The sequence below is a fragment of the Mollisia scopiformis genome (genome assembly GCF_001500285.1).
Source record: "Mollisia scopiformis unplaced genomic scaffold LY89scaffold_13, whole genome shotgun sequence".
In the NCBI taxonomy this organism is placed as follows: domain Eukaryota; kingdom Fungi; phylum Ascomycota; class Leotiomycetes; order Helotiales; family Mollisiaceae; genus Mollisia; species Mollisia scopiformis.
Genome location: NW_017263593.1, coordinates 755,583 through 773,462, shown reverse-complemented (window position 1 = coordinate 773,462; position 17,880 = coordinate 755,583). Strand labels below are relative to the sequence as shown.

The window sequence follows — 17,880 nt, the reverse complement described above, 5'->3', positions numbered from 1 at the left end:
CAGACCTTACCACAGAACCGTGGTCCTTTGAGAAGTTTCCGAGACTGCCGCCTGTGTAGCGCATTCGTGTTTTGGCCAAGCCTAACGCCCGAGTAAAACACCATTATTTTGAGGGTGTTGGTCGAAGTGGCGAGAATCCAAGACTACCGTCTTCATTGTTCTAGACTTGATTCTATCATAGAGGGTGTGAAGACTCATAGTATAGAGACATGTTCTACCGCCGTTGACGAAGAAACAGTCTCTCCACTGCAGTCAGTATCGAAATCAAGATTTCCATGTCGAGGATCCCGATGTTTCTCCTTGACTGTTTTCTATGCAGATTTTTGACTTAAATTTGAGGATTCGTGTGTCTTCCTCGTGATCCATCTTGCGATAGGTTTCATGTTGTTGTCTCCACCAAATCTAAATGTTATATAGAAGGACGAGAAGAAAAGAACGGGGTTCTCGGAATTAAGTATTAAGTATAGTAGTAAATGTGTTGTGTAATATAATTCTCCCTCTCCCTCTGACACACATAAATCTCTTGGGTATATCCTCAATTTTCCTCCCTACATATTTTCACCCCCTCTTATCTCAAAAAAAGAAAGAATAAATAATCAAATTGGTATCAACCCACCAACACCCCCAAAAAAATGCCCTTGGTTGCCCCCCTATAAGAAAGAAAAAAAAATGCTAGCTCTCAGATTAAAAGGAGAAGAGATGATTGTTGCCTTTGCTTCATAATCACATCGGGAAAATTAAAAAAAAGTGCATCTCATCGTACAAGGTTGACAAAACGCGAACAGACAGACAGACAGACACAGCGTCTTTGTATTGCGTACATGCCCTCCCCTCTTTGGAATCTTCAGAGCCTAGGCAGCAGCACGAAAAGGAAAAGATATGGAATCAACGACAATCAAAAAACATATGCTACACTCCCCACTCCCAGAAAATGCAGCCCGCTCATAAGCACAAGCACACAGTAGTATCAGCTATAGATTAAATAGAGAGCGGGAAAAAAAAAGGGTGGGTTGCGAACGCCACCTGCCCAGGGACGCTGGAAAACGCCACCCAATGCTCCCAACCAAGAGATGGTTGGGTCTCCTGGGTAAACAAGTATCGAGCGAAAAGACTGGGTGTGAGAGAGAAGGCGTGTGTCGGTTCGAGTCGTTTCGACGAGGGAGCATTATGAAGCTAAGAGCAGTCATGATGACCATGACTTCGTGAAAAGGGGGTGTTGATTGTTGTTGAGGGTGTCGAGGCGCATTTCGAACCAGGAGGCCCCAATATGGAGCATGGGAAAGCTTGCCATCTCGTGGTGTTTTCGGAGATGCGTCGGTGGGAAGATGTTGTGCAGAGGGTGTGCATGTGAGGGTAATACGAGGCGCGACCAGGGTTTTTGTTCGCGCTAATCGACTGGCCGCATGACCAATGATTCTCACAGGACACCCTCAGATATCCGCGCTCGCCAATCACCGCCCGCGCCCGCATTCAGGTTACCCTGTGCTATGTACGCGGCATCTGCTGACTTTGTTGCTGCGATGAAAGACTGCGAGCCAACCTGTTGTCGGCCCCGGAACCTGCGGAGTCTGCAGCGGAGCGTGCACTCGAATAGTTCAAGGCCTGTGGAGGAGCAGAAGTGCCGGCGGCAGTCGCTGGGTTGTTTTCCAGATATGTCGACATGTCCCAGGAGTTGCGACTGCTCGAGTTACTCAGCTGTGGGTGCTGGTATGATTGCGAGGTCTGCATGTGATGCTGGCCTCCCTGCCAGTGGCTTGAAGCCTCGTGGGGGTTGTGGGGCAAGGATACTCGCAGATCAGGAGGACCACTCTGAAGGCCGAGAGACTTCTGGTTGTGAGGCGAGAGTGCTCGTGCAGGGATGCTCGAGGTGTAAGCAGTCGACGTCGTCGAGCCAGAGATAGACCGGGGAGAAACTGCTCCGTGGTGGTCACTAACGTAAGACATGCCAGCCGAAGAGCCTTCAGTGGCATACCCAGTTGAGCTGACTGGCGTCAACAGAGCTGGTGGCAGTGTTGAAGATGGGCTAGCAGACTGGGTGATATTAGCAAGAAATTAATTGACAATAGATGTAGCTTACATATTTGCCAATAATCTTCTTCAACGCCGATGCTAGATCTTTCCAGTGGAACACCTTGACATCCTTCTCGATGTTCCGTGGCTTGGGAGCCGGGAAAGCCATGATGACTTTGAAGAACTCTTCGCTGTCAGATTTCCCTTTCGAGACCGTCAACGGACGGAACCCTTCCAAATTTCTTCGTATCCGGTTCTTTTCTTCCACCGTGAATCGAGCCGCGACTAATTGTTCCAAAAGATAGATCGTATCTACACTGGTCACAAAACACTCTTGCTTCTCTTCCCAGTAGATGCAGCTGATACACGTGCTGTTCGGCGGCCGTTCGTCCACTGAAACGGGCTGAAAGGTCGTTGTGATCGCGCTTCCTGCTTGGGACCGTCTAAAGTGCACAAGCCTTCTCCGGGATTCGAACTCTTCCTCGGACCAATGCTGTGCCATTGCATCAAGATCTCCGTTGATTTCAAGCTTGGCTTTGTGCGGATAGAGCGCATACGCGTTGAAATGCTGACCAGGGTGCCCATGCGGAGTCGTTGCAGGGCTTGGCGTCTGCTGCAGGGTAGAGGTTCTAATCAACGGGGGGTTCGCAGAGATTGCAGGCGATGGAAGTGAAGATAAGGTCGGACGAGGTAAGCCTACGTTTGACGGAACCCCCTCTCCCCTCGACATATTCGAGCCAACAGTGGCATATGAATTCCAATTTCCAACCTGTGGTGATTGGGCCTTGAGAGTTGGTGGAGCAGCCGTGCCAGACGTCGAGTAGCCGTACGCTAGATGTGGTTGATAATTATCAGTTGATCGAGCATATTGATGATTGTCAAGATTTCTGTAGGAATTTGTTGACTGCATGTATGGCGAGTATGTGGAAGATGCATCGCCTGACGCATAGCCGTAACCGCCGCTGTACTCTTCTTTCGGCCTCAATTGTTGGGTTGAGCTCCGTTTGGCTGGACTTTTGATAAGCTCTGCCGAGTCGGTAGATATTTTTCGTTTCCTAGAAATATCTTGCGGAGTGGTATTCCCACTCTGAACCCCGCTGTCTAGGAATGTGAAATCTCCCACGTCAGCCTTCCCCATTACATCTCCGTCTCCACTCTCCATAAACATGCATATCGGTACGGGCGAAGATGGCCATCCAGTTGTTCCAAACTGTGGTGCTTCCGCTGACACGTTGTATTGGTATTGGTTTCCTTGCTGGGCCAACTTCTGTAATGTGGCTGGACATTTTCTGTTTCCAAAAACGAGGAAAAAGGACGGTATGTTCGCGGTCAGGAGTTCGTAGGGAGAGTTGATGTAAACGTAAACTTTTGTATCTCGAGATCCTCGGCTTGGGGTATAAGAGGTCACCTCGGGCATTGGCGTAGATCCGACATTCAGATATGGACCAGCCTGATCCTCATACGTAGGACGCACTTGATTCGAAGGATATGCCATTGTCAGCTGAGCATTTTGGAACACTGGAGCGGTAGTTGACGCAGGCCCTGATGATTGTGACCCAAAGTTTGGGGCGGCGTATTGAAATGTTTCGGGATATGTTCGACTGGAGTCGTAGCCTGATCTGGTCAGTTTATGGTCAAACCACGATCTCGCTCCGAAGTATAAATTTACCATGAAGATGCGGTGGTTGAGCCTTCCCGTAGGCCGACATGGAAAGGAGACCCTTCGGGGAATCCTCTCTAGCCACGAGGGCTCCCTCGTACGCTTCTTCGTGTAAAGCCGCAGTCTCAGGTGAGGCGTAGGAGTCGTCGAGTATTATAGGCCTTTTTGAGTGGTGTTCAGGCTATCACCATGGTAGTCAGTTTGACATCCTAGATGAAGACCCTGTTCTATAGGGTAGAAAGTACTCACTTCAAATAAACTGTACGTAGAGTATGCCAGTTTGGTGGTAGGAAGAAAACTGGGAATATTCCCACGGTAAGAGCGACCGATTGGAGGTAATTTCAGAGGTAATGGTGACTGGTGCAGCTATACAAGAAGTCGAGTGCAATATTCCATGGAAGGTGTATGACAATTAGGGTGATTGAGATGATGAAACTTGTTTATCGAAGAACTCAAGACCTTTCGAGGATAAGTGAAGTTCTTCGTGCGAAAGCAAGAATCACAGTCGTTGATCTTCTTTGGAATATTACGCTCGAGGGTTTAGTCTTCTGTCCGTCGATGAACTAAAAGAGTTACCGAGAGTTGAAAGTCGAATTCGGGTTGATGCCGTTTTTGCAGTATTCTTTTAGTGGAACTGGCCTCCGGATATACTAGCTAACGAACAAGCTGCCGTTCCCTAGTATGAGTCGAGTTTCGGGTAGGTGAAACTAGAGTATAAAGTAGTGGTCCTAGATACTAGAAACGGGTCAGCCGGAGCTGCTCAAATATTGGTTCAAGGAGGGGTGCAGGCCGCTTGGCTGCATCCAGGCGGAGGTGAGTTGAAGCACATACGAGGAGAGACAAAGACTTGATGCTGTTGATCTTCCAGAGGATTGACTGGATGTTCAGAGGTTATGCAGCCACCCGAGAGACGAACCTGTTCGCAGGAGAAAGGTTAGAAGAAGTTCATGCCGTCATGGTCATGCTTATGGAAGCAAGTGACATTTAGTAAAGTCGATGGGTATGGGTGTAAACGGCAGTCGTCCGCATCGCTGTTGGACCCAGAGGGGTGGGCGCGACAAGGTAAGTGAAGTGGTAAGGAGGTGCCCCGGACAAGATATGCGCACAGATGACTTTTAAGGTGCAAGGATGCAAGGGATGATGAATAATGGAAAAAGAACAAGCGCACATACGATGGTGGGGTCGGAAAGCACTCAACAACTCGCGCTTTTCAGTCGCAGTGCTGGGGCAAACGAGCAGCAGACAGAGCTGGCGCCAAGAGCAAGTTCCTCCACTCAGGTTCCTTACTCGTGGAAGGCGGCTTGATTGTATCTGGTCACACCAAGCGACAGTCGTAGCCCGTCGCGCCTCCGAAGGGCTGGGAAAAATGCCACTCTTTCGAAAGACGAGACCAAGTTGCGATCCAAACTCAAGTCCTCTCAACGTCTGTCTGATCTGACCAAGTATTCTGCGGTAGTTGGGGCGAGTGGGTTATATGTATGTCTGGGATGAAGCTTCGGTAAACAGGATTCGGAGTTGATCTGGTCGAAAAGGGTGTGGCTGCTTTTTATGGGCGATCTGGGACTGGACGGCAGGTATTCTCTTCCGGGCGTATGAGCTTAGGCGGCCGTCACTTTTTGTATGCCTCGTTGCGAAGATCTCGTAGGAATGGAAGTGTGAAGAAGGATTGGGAGAGATGCTTTCGGTCGTCGAGTAGCCCAGACGGTATGGGGAGTGTGAAGGGCGGCACGTATAATATGTGGGATCGATATGAAGTCAACATCGGATATGACCACTTATTCGGGCTTGTTCGAGTGCTCACAGCAGAAAAAGCTTTTCTCATCAGAAGAAAAGAAAAGGCGCGTTCTGGAAGGCGCACAATGCGAGGAAGAAGGAAGCATCAGAGGTTGGCGGGTGTTCCAAATGTCGGTATGGCTTGAGGAGAAAGCCGACTTGAATGAATGATGTGTGACTATGCCATTTCTGAAGAACGGTACTCCAGTCTCTCGATGTGGGCGTCTAGCTTAGTCGAGTTGGTCTGGGGTTCGTTGTGTCAGAGGTAGGAGAAATATTAGTGTGTATTCGAGGACTGTCTTTTTCTTCGAATTCGAGTCCTGATGACTTCGGCGACCTGCTGCAGCTAGTCCAGCACAGGAATGGCAGTGATGAGTGATGGGCGGGGGGTTTGCCTCGTGGTGGCAGGTCGTGGTGGTAGGCGGTCAACGTGGAGTGAAGGGGGAAAACAATCATCAGCTACTGGTACTAGCTCGAGTTGATGTGAGGAGAGTGTGGTGGTGGGGGGAAAGCTTCTTCGTTCATTTACCACACCCTTTGAATTTTCTCCTAGAGGCAATTTACTGCCAGCCTGCAAAGCCACACGTACGAGCAGGAGCACGCCTCCTTTTGTCGTTGCTGTCGGTGGTGGAGGTAGACGTTCTAGTGTCTTCAGCTTGGTTGTCGTAAGGTAGGCAACGCAGCGGTGGGCTCCAAGGCGGTACAAAGCTGTGTGTGGGAGCTTCTAGGGGTGTATAACGCAACAGGCGGAGGCGGTATCATCTGTCCACAGCAGCTGTCTCGTCAGAAGAGCTTGAACCTTTCCGCGCTGCCTGAAGAGGAGAGAAAGGACAGGACAGGTGCTGAGCTCTGAGCTCTGAGCTCTTCCTCGCTCTCCTCATCATTTCCTCTTTCCTCTGCTCAGGAAATTTCCCAGGAAATTTTTTCGGCGCAGGGTTACGGGCAGAGCTTCATTGGACAGGGAGAACCTGACAGGGTCATGATGCTCTAGGATGCAGGGTTGTAGGCGCAGGCCTCCGGGATGCTGAGAGCAGAAACAGTTCGGGGTGCTCGCTAGAAGCTAGGCTAGGCGGGCCAGGGTAGCTTTCGGGATGTTTTAGTGAACGCTGACAGCCTAAAGGGCACCAGAAGCTCGCTAGCCGTCGCTCCACAGTGTGCAGTCCATCAACAGTCCCCAGTCCATCGCTCTTTCGGCTCATGCACGCAGCAAAAATAGAAAAGAAATACAGTAAGTAGCCCTTGGCCCTGCTCGGGGTTAGACAGCCCTGTACGCCAGCCCATGTCCACCCATCCCAGTCCATGCAGACCGACATGCTTACGGGGGACGGAGCAGACGCCTCTGGAGCTTCTCCTTGGAGACTCAGCAGGGCGCCGTCACCAATCCCATCGTCAAGCTTTGCTCCACCTTGGTGAATGATGTCCAACCCGTAGAAAGTTTTTGATATGCCACAAGCCTTCTCGTGAGAATTTGCATGCCTCTGGCTTAACAGCGGCCAGCTATTGCATTGCTGCTGCGTCGTTGCTCCTTTTCCATTCCATTGCGTGCATGCAGCATATGCACCGCAAATCATCAAATTAATCCTGCCTCACTGGTGACCAGCAGTCACAGAGTCGAGCCAAACACAGTAGTCTTATGCAGCTACCCTTCGCAATCCACTCACTCGGAGCCGGCGGACAGAAGTCACCATCCAACGTCACTCTGTGCGATGCGGCGAGCGTGACCACGACTTCTGCACTACGATCCGATCCCATAGCTTGGCAGGCTGGTTTTCAGAGCCTGTCCCAGTCCACTGTAGGTGCCGGTTTGAGTTGATCGACCCGGCACTTGCGACTCTATCTCACGTCCACCACTCAGGCCAAACGTGACATGGCATTTAACCACCAGTGTCACCAAATCTCATCTCATCTCATCTCATCTTAATCCCATCTCACCCATATCTGGTTCGTCCGCACAAACCAAACCAGACGAAACCAGAATTCGCTGCTATGGGGAAGTAATATGGGCGGCAGTCCCGTCGTCACCAAAATCCGTTGCGCAATACGAGTCAATCATCATCAGCTCCTCGGTTGCCCTCGTCAGTCAGTCTCGTCCAAACGCTCCTCGACCTGCCTCCTCACGGGATCAAATTCGGGCCAGCGCGGGATCAGCCAGGCATATGGAAATTAATCGCCAGTCCAATAGTATGAAATATTTGTCAAGCATTTGCAGGTGCTGATCGCGGTCCGCTAGCCACCGCCGAGAATCCTAAAGGGGAACGCAGCTTGTCCACCAATATTGCGAGATTGAATTTTGCTCAACGCCTGCGATGGTGGAGAGGTGGAAAAGGTCGAAAGAGGTCGGTGGTGGCCGCAGGTGTGGTGGGCGTCGATGGTGTTGCAGCACAACGAATCACGACGGGAGACATGCAGGCAGTGATCGACGCCTGGGTGCTCGGGAGTGTCAGGTCATTCTCACCTCACATTACTGGCCAGATGCACTAACAAGGAGCCCCGTACCGCCACTGGACAGGGCTTCTCGGCCACGCTCCCGAGAGCAGCAGCCTGACCCCCTTTTCACTAGCAGACTACGACCGAAGCAGTTGATTGATTTCCAGAAGGGCAGAAGGGCAGCACGCAGCCTGGGGCGGCACTTTCACCGCTGTTGTGCTCTCCGATCTCTGTCTCTGCTCTCTTTCGTCCTTTTGCTGCTGGCACTTCTCATCTTGCATTCGGCCTGGAGGTCCCTGCATTGCGTCGCATCACATCTCGAGCAGCCCGCATCGCATCTTTGCATCTGGCAGACGGCACTAGTCCAGCGACTGGAAGGCGAGGCGCGGCCACAGCAGTTCGTCACCGCCAGGGTGCGCGACGCTGCTTTCGATCATCATGCTGCTCGCTGCATCTTCGTCATTGGTCCTGGATCTTCTGGCACGCAGGGGTTATCGTGAGCTTCGACTTGTCATGGATCCAGCCCAGCAATGCCGATGAAGAACGAACGAACGGCCTGGAGCCGGAGATAGCGCGCTTTTCCTCTCCTCCTGCCACGCGACGAGGGGTACGCTTATCTTTGGATGGTATAGCTGCGAGCGATTGTCATACAGAAAGGTGAGACGTTTCCTTCTCCTCGCTGCAACCCGTTCGTTCAGGGTCCGCAGCAAGAAAGATCCTCGCTGCGGGAGAATGGTGGCTGAGAATCTTGGGAGAGATCACCCCAGCCGAGTCCGTGGTGCATCTGTCAGCTGAATGCAATGCACAGATGCGCGAATGGGCGCAATGAACGAGAGCAAGATGGCTTTCAATGTCAAGCCACTAGACGCGTATTTCAAGGAAGATCAATGCAGGCACAAACCGGGTTGCCGATTCTTGTTGCTGTACTGCACATCGCATCGAACGTTGATGATAGGAAGAGGAAGTCAAAATATGTTTAGCGCTAGGACTGGAACGCTACTTCCTATTGGGCTAAGCTGCTTTTAGCGCCGTTGCACGATTTCCTTCCTCGAATGGTATCAAGTTTGCAGCAAAGGTACGATTCCAAACCCCAGCTATACATGACCAAGTCTTCTTCTTTCCTGCATTGTTGCCCAATATCAGGTTCTATTTTCAACATCGTCTTGAGTTGCCTTGACACATGAGCTGATCGACGCTAAACACCTAGTATAAACAATGTCCCAGATCTTAAACTTTCTTTTCTTTGTTCCCGCATCTCAACACCTCCTCTTTTCTTTCTTTTCTTCAATCCCAGGAGCGACGATCCAGGGGAAGATCTGCCAAGCTTAACCTTATTCGAAGGCTGATCACTGAGGTGATACCTACTCCGTACGAGGAAGGATGACCCGTGGCCGCGACCTCTTGAATTGCATTTGCTCTCCACGCACCATTCATCTGGTCGAACGCTGATCATCCGTTCATTCAGTGCGTAATAAATTCGAGTATCACGACATTCAGTTCGTTGCACGATGCAAGGTCCCTTTTCTCGCCGACCTTTCCTAGGTAGACCAAGAGCACGAAGATCATCAATTGATCACAGCAGAATTAAAGTTACGATCGTCCGAGATCCACTGACTTACTCACTTGCGTGACACTGCGGGAATCTCACCCTACGAATGGACGCCGTCCACCGTTGGGACATGTCAGATCGAGTTGTGGTAGCACAAAGTCCTCGAGCCCTTGTGCTTTCCCACTTCTTCTCGATTCCTAAGACTGAAATATGCCTTCAGCAACCAGCGTCAAGACTTCTGAGCTAACAGAATTGCTTGAACCTTCAAGGGCCCTTTCACCCGCGTCGTCGAATAAATGAAGCTGTCCTCCTACGGCCGTATATCTTCCACTGGATTCGGCACATCCCGATGTCGGGTGCGGTAGTCAGCCTTCATGGCTTTTCTTATATGTCACTGCAACCGTATCCGATCAAGTGCGTCGGTTAGGGATAGGTATCGTACGATTCGAGGGGCGAGGGCGAAGTTGCTTTTTATTTCAATCAGTTTAGTTTATTTTATCCCCTGAATTGACAAACTAGATCCTTGTCCTCAATCACGGCACAACAGCGAACGACCAAATCGTTGGGACCGTTCGTAATTGACGTGCTGCAACTGGCCGACATTGGATACCTGGAGAACGGGAGCGATCTCCCGTCCACCATCGCAACGCCATCGTTGAACTCCTGCATGACATCTCAAACATCCTTATCAGAAGACATATTCAGCTTAACATGGGACAGGCATCGGTAACTGGACATCCCATCCAGGATTGTGTCTCTCAAAAGCAATGAACGGATAGCCTGTGTAAAATTTCACAAGCATGAGCCACGTGCCAGCACCCTCGCATTATGCACGTTGTGCTATTTAGCGGTGAGAATGCCGCCCTCCTCTCTTGGACGCCACATGGCTTCCTTCAAATCACATCACCGTGGCGTATTCAGTTGAGAAACAGAGGCGTCTTTCTCTCGTAAATCAACCATTGCCTGCAGGACGCTCTCTCCGGGATCAGTCAATATCCATCATCAATGGCTGATGGCTGATGGCTGATTTTACCTTGAGACAATGTTCAAAGAGGACAATTTGTCCCTCGTCCGCCGTTGCCAAGGATCCTCAAAGGTCTCATGCAAGTCTTCTAGAAAAGTGACAGCGGCATCTTCCATCGCGCGAAGAATATATCTTACTACTTACTGGTGCGTGGGGGAGAATTCTGTCTACGTGATGACCAGCCATGCTGGTATTGTGCTTGATCGAAGCTAACGATGACATGCAGAAATCGACAACCATTTCCGCGGGTCCAGATTGTGAAACCTCTCGAGATCTAGTCCCACGTGTTAAGGCTGCATCTACACGGCACGGCCCCTGACGAGGTAAATAGCTTACTCCCCTTCTCTATATGTCCGTGTATTAAGATCTTCCTCTTCATATCATTCGAGCATTTCCAATCAAGGTTAATTTCAAGTCTTTGTTTTTTTCTTGCCTCGTCTCATCTTTCATTTCCTCTCGTCTCAGACACCATTTTACTCTCGCATTCGCTTCCTTTTCCATCATACTTCTATGCACCATCACTAATCACCCTCTACATCTGAATCGAACTTGATCCACCGCCTCGAACACCCGCAGAACCTTCTCGAAGGCAGGTAAGGTACGGAACTTACCCTCGATCACTGAATCAATCTCTTATCTGAAAGAGATCCCATTACCTCACCTATCCGGGTACCTGGTACACATCTCGAATTTCCTAATCCAGACAGACAGAACGGACGGATGTACCCGTGAGCTCCATCTCATCTTCCATGATCCAAGATCTCACCGCAAGTTCGCGTGAGTCGGTTCCTGAAATGAGACCCTTTGGGTTGCCCTGCATTTATGCGCTGAAGATATTGCTTCGGATGCAAAGCAGTACCTGCGGATGTACCTCTCTCAAGTGAGAACTGGATTCGTGTTCAGGATTGTTTGTACACGTGTCGATGAACGTATCTCTGTCTACAGAACAAAGTTGCGAGCTCACAGGTCTCCTAGTATCGTGGGGGACACGAAGATTCAAACCATGCATATCACAAGCACTGCGTCGAAGTCACGACATTAGCACTGCAACGATCTCATGCTGGAACCAGTTTCCTGCAGATGCATATTCATTGAGTCCTTTTTGGGAGACGTTCTCGAAGCAAGCTTCGAAGTTCAAGCTGCATAATCTTAATACCATTCAGGACTCAAAGTAGATGAATTGCTGGCTTGACCCACCTGTATTTTGATGAATGAGAGTGACTTGGCCAAACATGTTTTCGAGAAGTTCTCAGTTGATAGTTTTTCTGGTTCTTCCCCTCTCTTCAACGCAATGAGCTTCTTTGTTGTGGCGGTTCATGCAAGCGTGCGACATTGTTAGAAATCCCTCTGAAGCGAAGTGTCGTGCTCGGTCAAGGGATTTGTGGAAGCTGATCAGTCCACAAGTACGAATTGCTTATAAGCAGAGATAACTTAAGTCAAATAGCTTTAGCTCATTAGATTTCTCAAGTACAGCTTCATCAAGAGTATTTTCAAGCATGAGGGAGCAAGAGGAAACACGGTTCACCTTGACACTCGTGAACCTTTGCTTGAACTTCAAATTTACTTTCCTCTCGTTCCTTTTCCTCCTCTACCTCTTGTGTAATCCAGAAAGATCTTGGCAAAGGACCTACCTACCAACCTAACTCTCACCAACACCGTGAGAAAGGGCGGCTTTCTCTCCCCCTAGATCCAAACTAATTATATGCTCTCCGTCGTTGTTTTGCAAAACTTCAAAATCCACAATGAATTAATGATAAATATGGCCCAGTGTCCTACAACAGCTGAACAAAATATATTCATCTGTACGCAATGATCGTCGCATTATCGACAGTGCTCTTTGCCATTTCTTCTGGCCATAACGAGCAAGATGTTAGGCTTCGACAAGCACCCATCAATAATTTTGGGGTTTGAGTTTGTCTTCATGGCCGTGATTAAGCTGCGAAGTACACGCAAAGAATGTTTCTCTGGCTACCTACGGAATATCCATCTAATGAAATAGACGTCCACATTCTTACCAGAATGTTCAGGATAAACGTCATAGATACAGCAGGAACTTAGGACACAAAAGTAGCACGTATGATAGTATGATAGTGTGAAGGGCAAAAAGCATTAAATTATCACAAAATTAAGGCCAACCCTTCCCAAAGGCCATTTTTCTTTTAGCATGCTAACTACACTGATTGCTACTATTGTGTTCTAGCACTAGCTCTCTAGCTGTACCAACTTGTTGAATGCACTAGCTCTCGGAGTGCACCAGCTCTCTGAATGCACCGGCTCATAGCACCGCATGGCTACATGCCTAGAAAGTGATGCAAAAAGAAGAGGATTTTGTTTAAAGAGAAGTTTTCACTTTAATAGAAAAAGAAAATAGAGCTGCCTTAGCTTTATGAGAACATCTATATATAGAGCAAGGGGCGGGAGTGCTCGGGTAGAGCTGTGGACACTCTTATTTCTTGAAAACCGAGCACCCGAGCACTCCTTGATTAGATTAGAGTAGCTTAGCCCCTGAGAATCATAATGTTCTGCTTTTCCCACTTCTCTTTTTTTTCATTCTCTATCACTTTTGCTATACTTAGAATTGGTGTATTTAGAGAGCTAGTGTATTCAGAGAGTTGGTGCATTTAGAGAGCTGGCGGAGCTAGTGTATTGAGTGCAAGAGCTCAGGGATGGTGCAATTGGTAATTTCATAGCAATTCAAGCTTTTTCTGCACTTTAAACACTTCAGACTTATTATACTATTATGCATGAGACTTTCATGTCCCAAGTTGCTGCCGTACATAAAATATATAAGTAATTCGATTTGCGATACAAAGAAGTTGAAAGAACAACATGGACGCGTGCACGTTGGTTGACATTTACGACTGACCGCAATATTTAAAGTTAAGAATATAAGTAGCTGTTGTGAAAATGAGTCAATTTGACTTTGATTATAATAATATTTAAAAAAAAAGAAAAGTTGTTTACAAAGAAGTATTCAGTTGAAAGTTACACTTGCTCCGGCGTCCGGACGGAGAGGAGAGGAGGAGGTAGAAGTGGAATCGTACGGGGAAAGAGATTGTTTTATTTCTAATGCCAGGAGCTGAGCCTTTATACTTGCGATAAGGCCTAATGTGGAGTAGTGTTCCAGTCCGTACCCACCATTCTTCTAGACATCCTTCTTCTTCACTCATACCATTACGCCAGAGCCTCAAATCTCCTCATATTGGTGGAATGGGTCCCGATGCAATGGGTCTTCGAGGTACTTTTTCAAAACCTCCAGTGCATGTTTATCCTTTCTCTTCTCGGACTTGGGACCATTCAGCGACCAGCCAACCGATACCGTGCCACTGGTCGCCTCTCCTTCCTTCGCACAAGAACCAAAGTCGATGATAACCGCCGTATCGTCCTCCCGCAACATAATGTTCGAAGGGGCGATATCGTTGTGTGCAAGCCCAAGTGAGTGAAGGTAGCGCAGCCCAGCGGAAACTTCTTCATAGACTTTCACTCCATCGATCGGCCTGGTCTCGTCTTCGATCCGCGCACCCAAGGTCTCGGGGAGCTTGGGAAGAGCCAATGCGACAATACGTCCGTCTCGTACAACGCAGCCCTTATACTGGAGGATATGAGGGTGAGGCAAGTCCCGGAATGACTCGTAGATCCTGGCTTCGACAAGCAATGCTTGAGAAATTTCGCTTGGAGGCTCTTCCGTAAGATCCTTTACAGGCATATAGGTATGCAATGGAGGATACTTCAAGAAGCAACTGTCCAACTCGTTGTCGTTCGCTTGGAGGAAGTTTTCGGGATACTTTGCGTAGACGGTAGATTTCGGAATAGCTTTGAGGAACGGTCGAAGAGTGTTTTGCTCCACATCGTCGACAATGTTTTGACAATCGGTTGTTTGCGTGCGACCAGGGAAGCATTTCTCAACAACAATGCCATGAAAGGGCTGCCAGTCATGGTCGATTGCGTAAACCACCGTATGCACGTATAATGAGAGCGGCTCAGTCCAAAGCTGGATGGTCTTGAATTCTCGGAAAGCGGCAGCCATGACGACTGGAGCGGGAGCACGAGAAGCTCGAGTTTGAGATTCAGGCGCTGCTGATTTGTTGATGCCGCCGGAGCGCGTGACGCGAGCTGCGGGAGATGCGGCTTCCTTGGAGGGTTTGACTTTCTTTGGAGAATCTGCTTTGGCTTTACGTGGTGACATTGTAATGAATGGATGTGTTGAAGAATGGTTCGTTGATACCGAAAAAAAAACAACGAATTTTCCAGTTGCGAAAATGAAGGAATGATGCGGTGGATTCCAGAAGTTTACTTTCTTTTATAAAAGATCAAAAGGCACTAAACGTGAGGACACTCGTGCCATTAAGTGCGCTAATATGTGTTGGTACGGGACTGGAACTCGAAGATGCAGTGCGAAGGAAAGATTAGGTATGCTGGACTCGCTTGACGATAGCGCCCAAGTACTCCATTCCACATTCTATACAGGAATGTGACCACAAATTTGCATCTTACTAAGACTTGTTACTGGGAATAATGGTAAGTTCCTCACTTCCGGCCATGGTTTTCTACCGGCAAGCAGGACTCGTAGACTCGGACAAAACTGGAAGTGTGAATGAAAGCATCCCATACTGACACTCAGTGCGCTTTTTTCGGGCGGTAGTTGGTTCAACAGAAAGTTACTTTCATCACTTATGTGGATGACTTCTAACTTTTACACAACAAGAATAACGACATCCCAATTCCCAAGTCTCAAGTTTACGAAGCAAGTTCCAAGTTTGGCCCAGCGTCGGCTATGACTCCCCCATCAGTTCCTTTGATAACAGAGATGTTTGCCTGAGCCCCAATGAGATAAGAAGTGTGAGAAGTCGAGTGAGATAATAATTCGAAGTCAAACAGAAAAATCTAGATATGCCCATCATATTAATAGCACATATAGCGCGGACAGCGCGTTTTGCGCATATGGCGGGAGAGGACGAGCACTCAGTGAGTTTCTGCGTGGCTGCTAAGGTTATCTATCAAGACGATTCCTGATGATATCCGAACATGACAATATTCAGCATTGACATTCCTCATCTCCTCACTCCTGACTCCTTCTTCGCTCGGCTCCTCTCCACCCCCTGTAACTCGGCTAATCCAAGTGGATCCCCACAAAGCGCTATGTACAAACGCAAACTTTTCTACTCCCTTCATTCTTTTAAATATGGAAAGTTCACGTCATCCAATCATTGGAAACAGCGTTTGTGGTTTAGTGGTAAAATCCATCGGTATGTTCTTCCGCTTGAAAGCAAAATTAAACACCTTCTAATTTCAAGCAGTTGCCAAAGGATTCTGTCCTCCAAGCGTCGATGGGCCCCGGGTTCGATTCCCGGCGAACGCAAAGATCTCTTTTTGAAATATTTTTTGGAGCACGTTGATAGAAGTGAGAGATGCTTTTGTAAACAACGTAACTTAGAAAATATTCTTTCTTTATCTGTTGATGTGCTTTTCCTGGTGTTGAGCTTTTTTTATATTAGCCGAAAACGCCGAAGCTAGTGTTTTAGTATCGAGAAAACAAAGCACAATGATGTTAGTCATCGTCTTCTGAGAGGAAAAGAAGCACATGAGCTAGCAATTCTCTTTTGTATTTTTAACTTCTTGAGCATGTATCAATCGTGGAAGCGAGCGCACAACCCATCAGTACTTCACGTGATTCAACATTGCTCTCTCAGCCTATCACTTTTCCTGGCATCATAATACGTTAATGTCTGACATCAACTAAAACCTCAGCAGGCAGCTCCCCCATATCCTCAATGTCCTTAAAAACACCAATCAAAATCTCAACGCCCTTCAGTAACTCCTCCTTACTGATCGTCAACGGAGGACAGATCCGAATCCTCTTCAGCCCGGCAGCACTCGCTAGTACCCCTCTTTGCGCTAATAACGACACGATCCGTCTTGGGGTAACCTTTGGAGGCTTGTCATCGAGGACTAGAGCATAGAAGAGGCCGTGGCCTGTGATTTCTTTCACGTGGGGAAGGTCGGCCGCCGAGAGCGTGGAGACGAGGAGAGCACCCATTTCGTTTGCTCGTGAGGACAGTTGCTCATCGACGAGTACGTCGAGTGCTGCGATTGCGGCTGAACATCCTACAGGGTTGGCAGCCATTGTTGAGCCGATTCTTTTCAAGTCAGTTGGAGACGAGTACAGAGCTTTGTGGAGTACTTACTCGAAAGGATCGATCAGACTCATGGTATTGTCGTCTCCAAGGACTCCGGAGAGTGCATACATTCCTGTCAAAATCGTCAAGTACTGGTAACGTGAGCATGGTCTTTAACATACCTCCCGCCAATGCTTTTCCAAGAACCACTAAATCAGGACGAACGCCTTCTCTCAAGTGACAAAGATCTGCTCCTGTACGACCAAGTCCTGTCTGTACTTCATCGCAAACGAATAGTACATTATGCTTCTTACACAGCTCTGCTACCTCTTTTAAGTATCCCTTTGGTGGAACGATGATCCTATACGTCTCCAGTCAGCTCCAGCATTCATGCATGTTCAAATAGGCACCAACCCCGCAGAGCCCTGAATCGGCTCAATCATAAACGCAGCAATCCTCTCGCCATCAAGTTCAAGAGCCTCCCTCAAATCATTAATCATCCCAAACGCTACCACCTTCCCAGACGGAGACGTGGACCCAACACTTGGCACAAATGGGCCAAACACTTTTCAAATCAACAATCACTTTCGATCAGTATATGAACAAGAACTTACAATGACTCTTTTTACTCGCCAACGAAACAGTCGAGATCGTGACCCCATGATAACAAGCCGCCGCCGTCAAAATATGACACTTCCCCTCGGGAATCTTCTTCGTCAAATACCCCCACTTCCTAGCGATCTTCACCGCAGCATCAGCTGCTTCGGCACCGCTTGTCATTGCGACGAATTTATCGTATCCAAACATCTATCTCATCCCAAATCAACTCTTCCCTCCCCTCTCACATGAAGTGAAGTGACCAACCTGATGTAACTTCTCTGCTAATTGACCGTAGTAAGGACTATGGAAGGGCAGATTTATCACAGCACCTTCCGACATGGCTTTTATTGCCGCAGCGAGGATTTTAGGGTGATTGTGTCCCATGTTAACAACGGAGTACATCGAGAGGAAGTCGATGTATTGTTTTTCGTCGATGTCCCATGCTTGAGAGCCCAGGACTCGGGTCAGTGCTACCTGATATATGTTAGACTACGAAACCCAGAAGTATAAAGTACAGAAAGAAACTTCGTACTGGATATGGAGCAAATCCCCCTGCCACGTATTTTCTGTAGTCATCTACGACTTCTTGAGTCTTGGCGGAAATTGTGTAGGGACTTTTGGAGGATGTCATGACGTCTGGTTTTCTATTTGGATTACAAAGTTTCCAGAAAAAGAAGATGCGCGCTCAATGACTTGTGTTTCAAGTTATATAAGTATAGCT

At 48.4% G+C, this 17,880-nt stretch overlaps 4 protein-coding genes and 1 non-coding gene across 5 annotated transcripts; 2 read left to right on the top strand and 3 right to left on the bottom strand.

Annotated features, from left to right (window-relative positions):
• Positions 1-1,299: 1,299 nt before the first annotated feature.
• Positions 1,300-4,627, bottom strand: LY89DRAFT_749018 (uncharacterized protein; the record flags this gene model as incomplete). The annotated part of the gene is made up of 4 exons (XM_018221164.1): positions 1,300-2,031; positions 2,078-3,624; positions 3,680-3,851; positions 4,622-4,627. The coding sequence occupies 4 exons, from the start codon at positions 4,625-4,627 to the stop codon at positions 1,486-1,488; spliced, it is 2,271 nt and encodes a 756-aa protein (XP_018070765.1). The 3' UTR covers positions 1,300-1,485.
• Positions 4,628-7,357: 2,730 nt separating this feature from the next.
• LY89DRAFT_83687 (uncharacterized protein) lies at positions 7,358-8,453 on the top strand. Its single transcript, XM_018223443.1, has 2 exons — positions 7,358-7,624; positions 7,674-8,453. Exon 2 carries the CDS (start codon positions 7,750-7,752, stop codon positions 8,368-8,370), a length of 621 nt encoding a protein of 206 aa, XP_018070764.1. The 5' UTR covers positions 7,358-7,624; positions 7,674-7,749; the 3' UTR covers positions 8,371-8,453.
• Positions 8,454-13,621: 5,168 nt separating this feature from the next.
• Positions 13,622-14,197, bottom strand: LY89DRAFT_685400 (uncharacterized protein). The gene has a single exon (XM_018215075.1). It carries the CDS (start codon positions 14,147-14,149, stop codon positions 13,631-13,633), a length of 519 nt encoding a protein of 172 aa, XP_018070763.1. The 5' UTR covers positions 14,150-14,197; the 3' UTR covers positions 13,622-13,630.
• Positions 14,198-15,659: 1,462 nt separating this feature from the next.
• Positions 15,660-15,802, top strand: LY89DRAFT_t37. The gene has a single exon. It is a non-coding gene; the product is annotated as a tRNA-His (tRNA).
• A 236-nt stretch (positions 15,803-16,038) lies between these two features.
• Positions 16,039-17,854, bottom strand: LY89DRAFT_719130 (ornithine aminotransferase). The gene is made up of 7 exons (XM_018218471.1): positions 17,692-17,854; positions 17,424-17,633; positions 17,174-17,366; positions 16,974-17,124; positions 16,742-16,920; positions 16,629-16,692; positions 16,039-16,580 (listed from the first exon to the last, which is right to left on the bottom strand). Exons 1-7 carry the CDS (start codon positions 17,788-17,790, stop codon positions 16,163-16,165), a joined length of 1,314 nt encoding a protein of 437 aa, XP_018070762.1. The 5' UTR covers positions 17,791-17,854; the 3' UTR covers positions 16,039-16,162.
• Between the last annotated feature and the right edge of the window lie 26 nt (positions 17,855-17,880).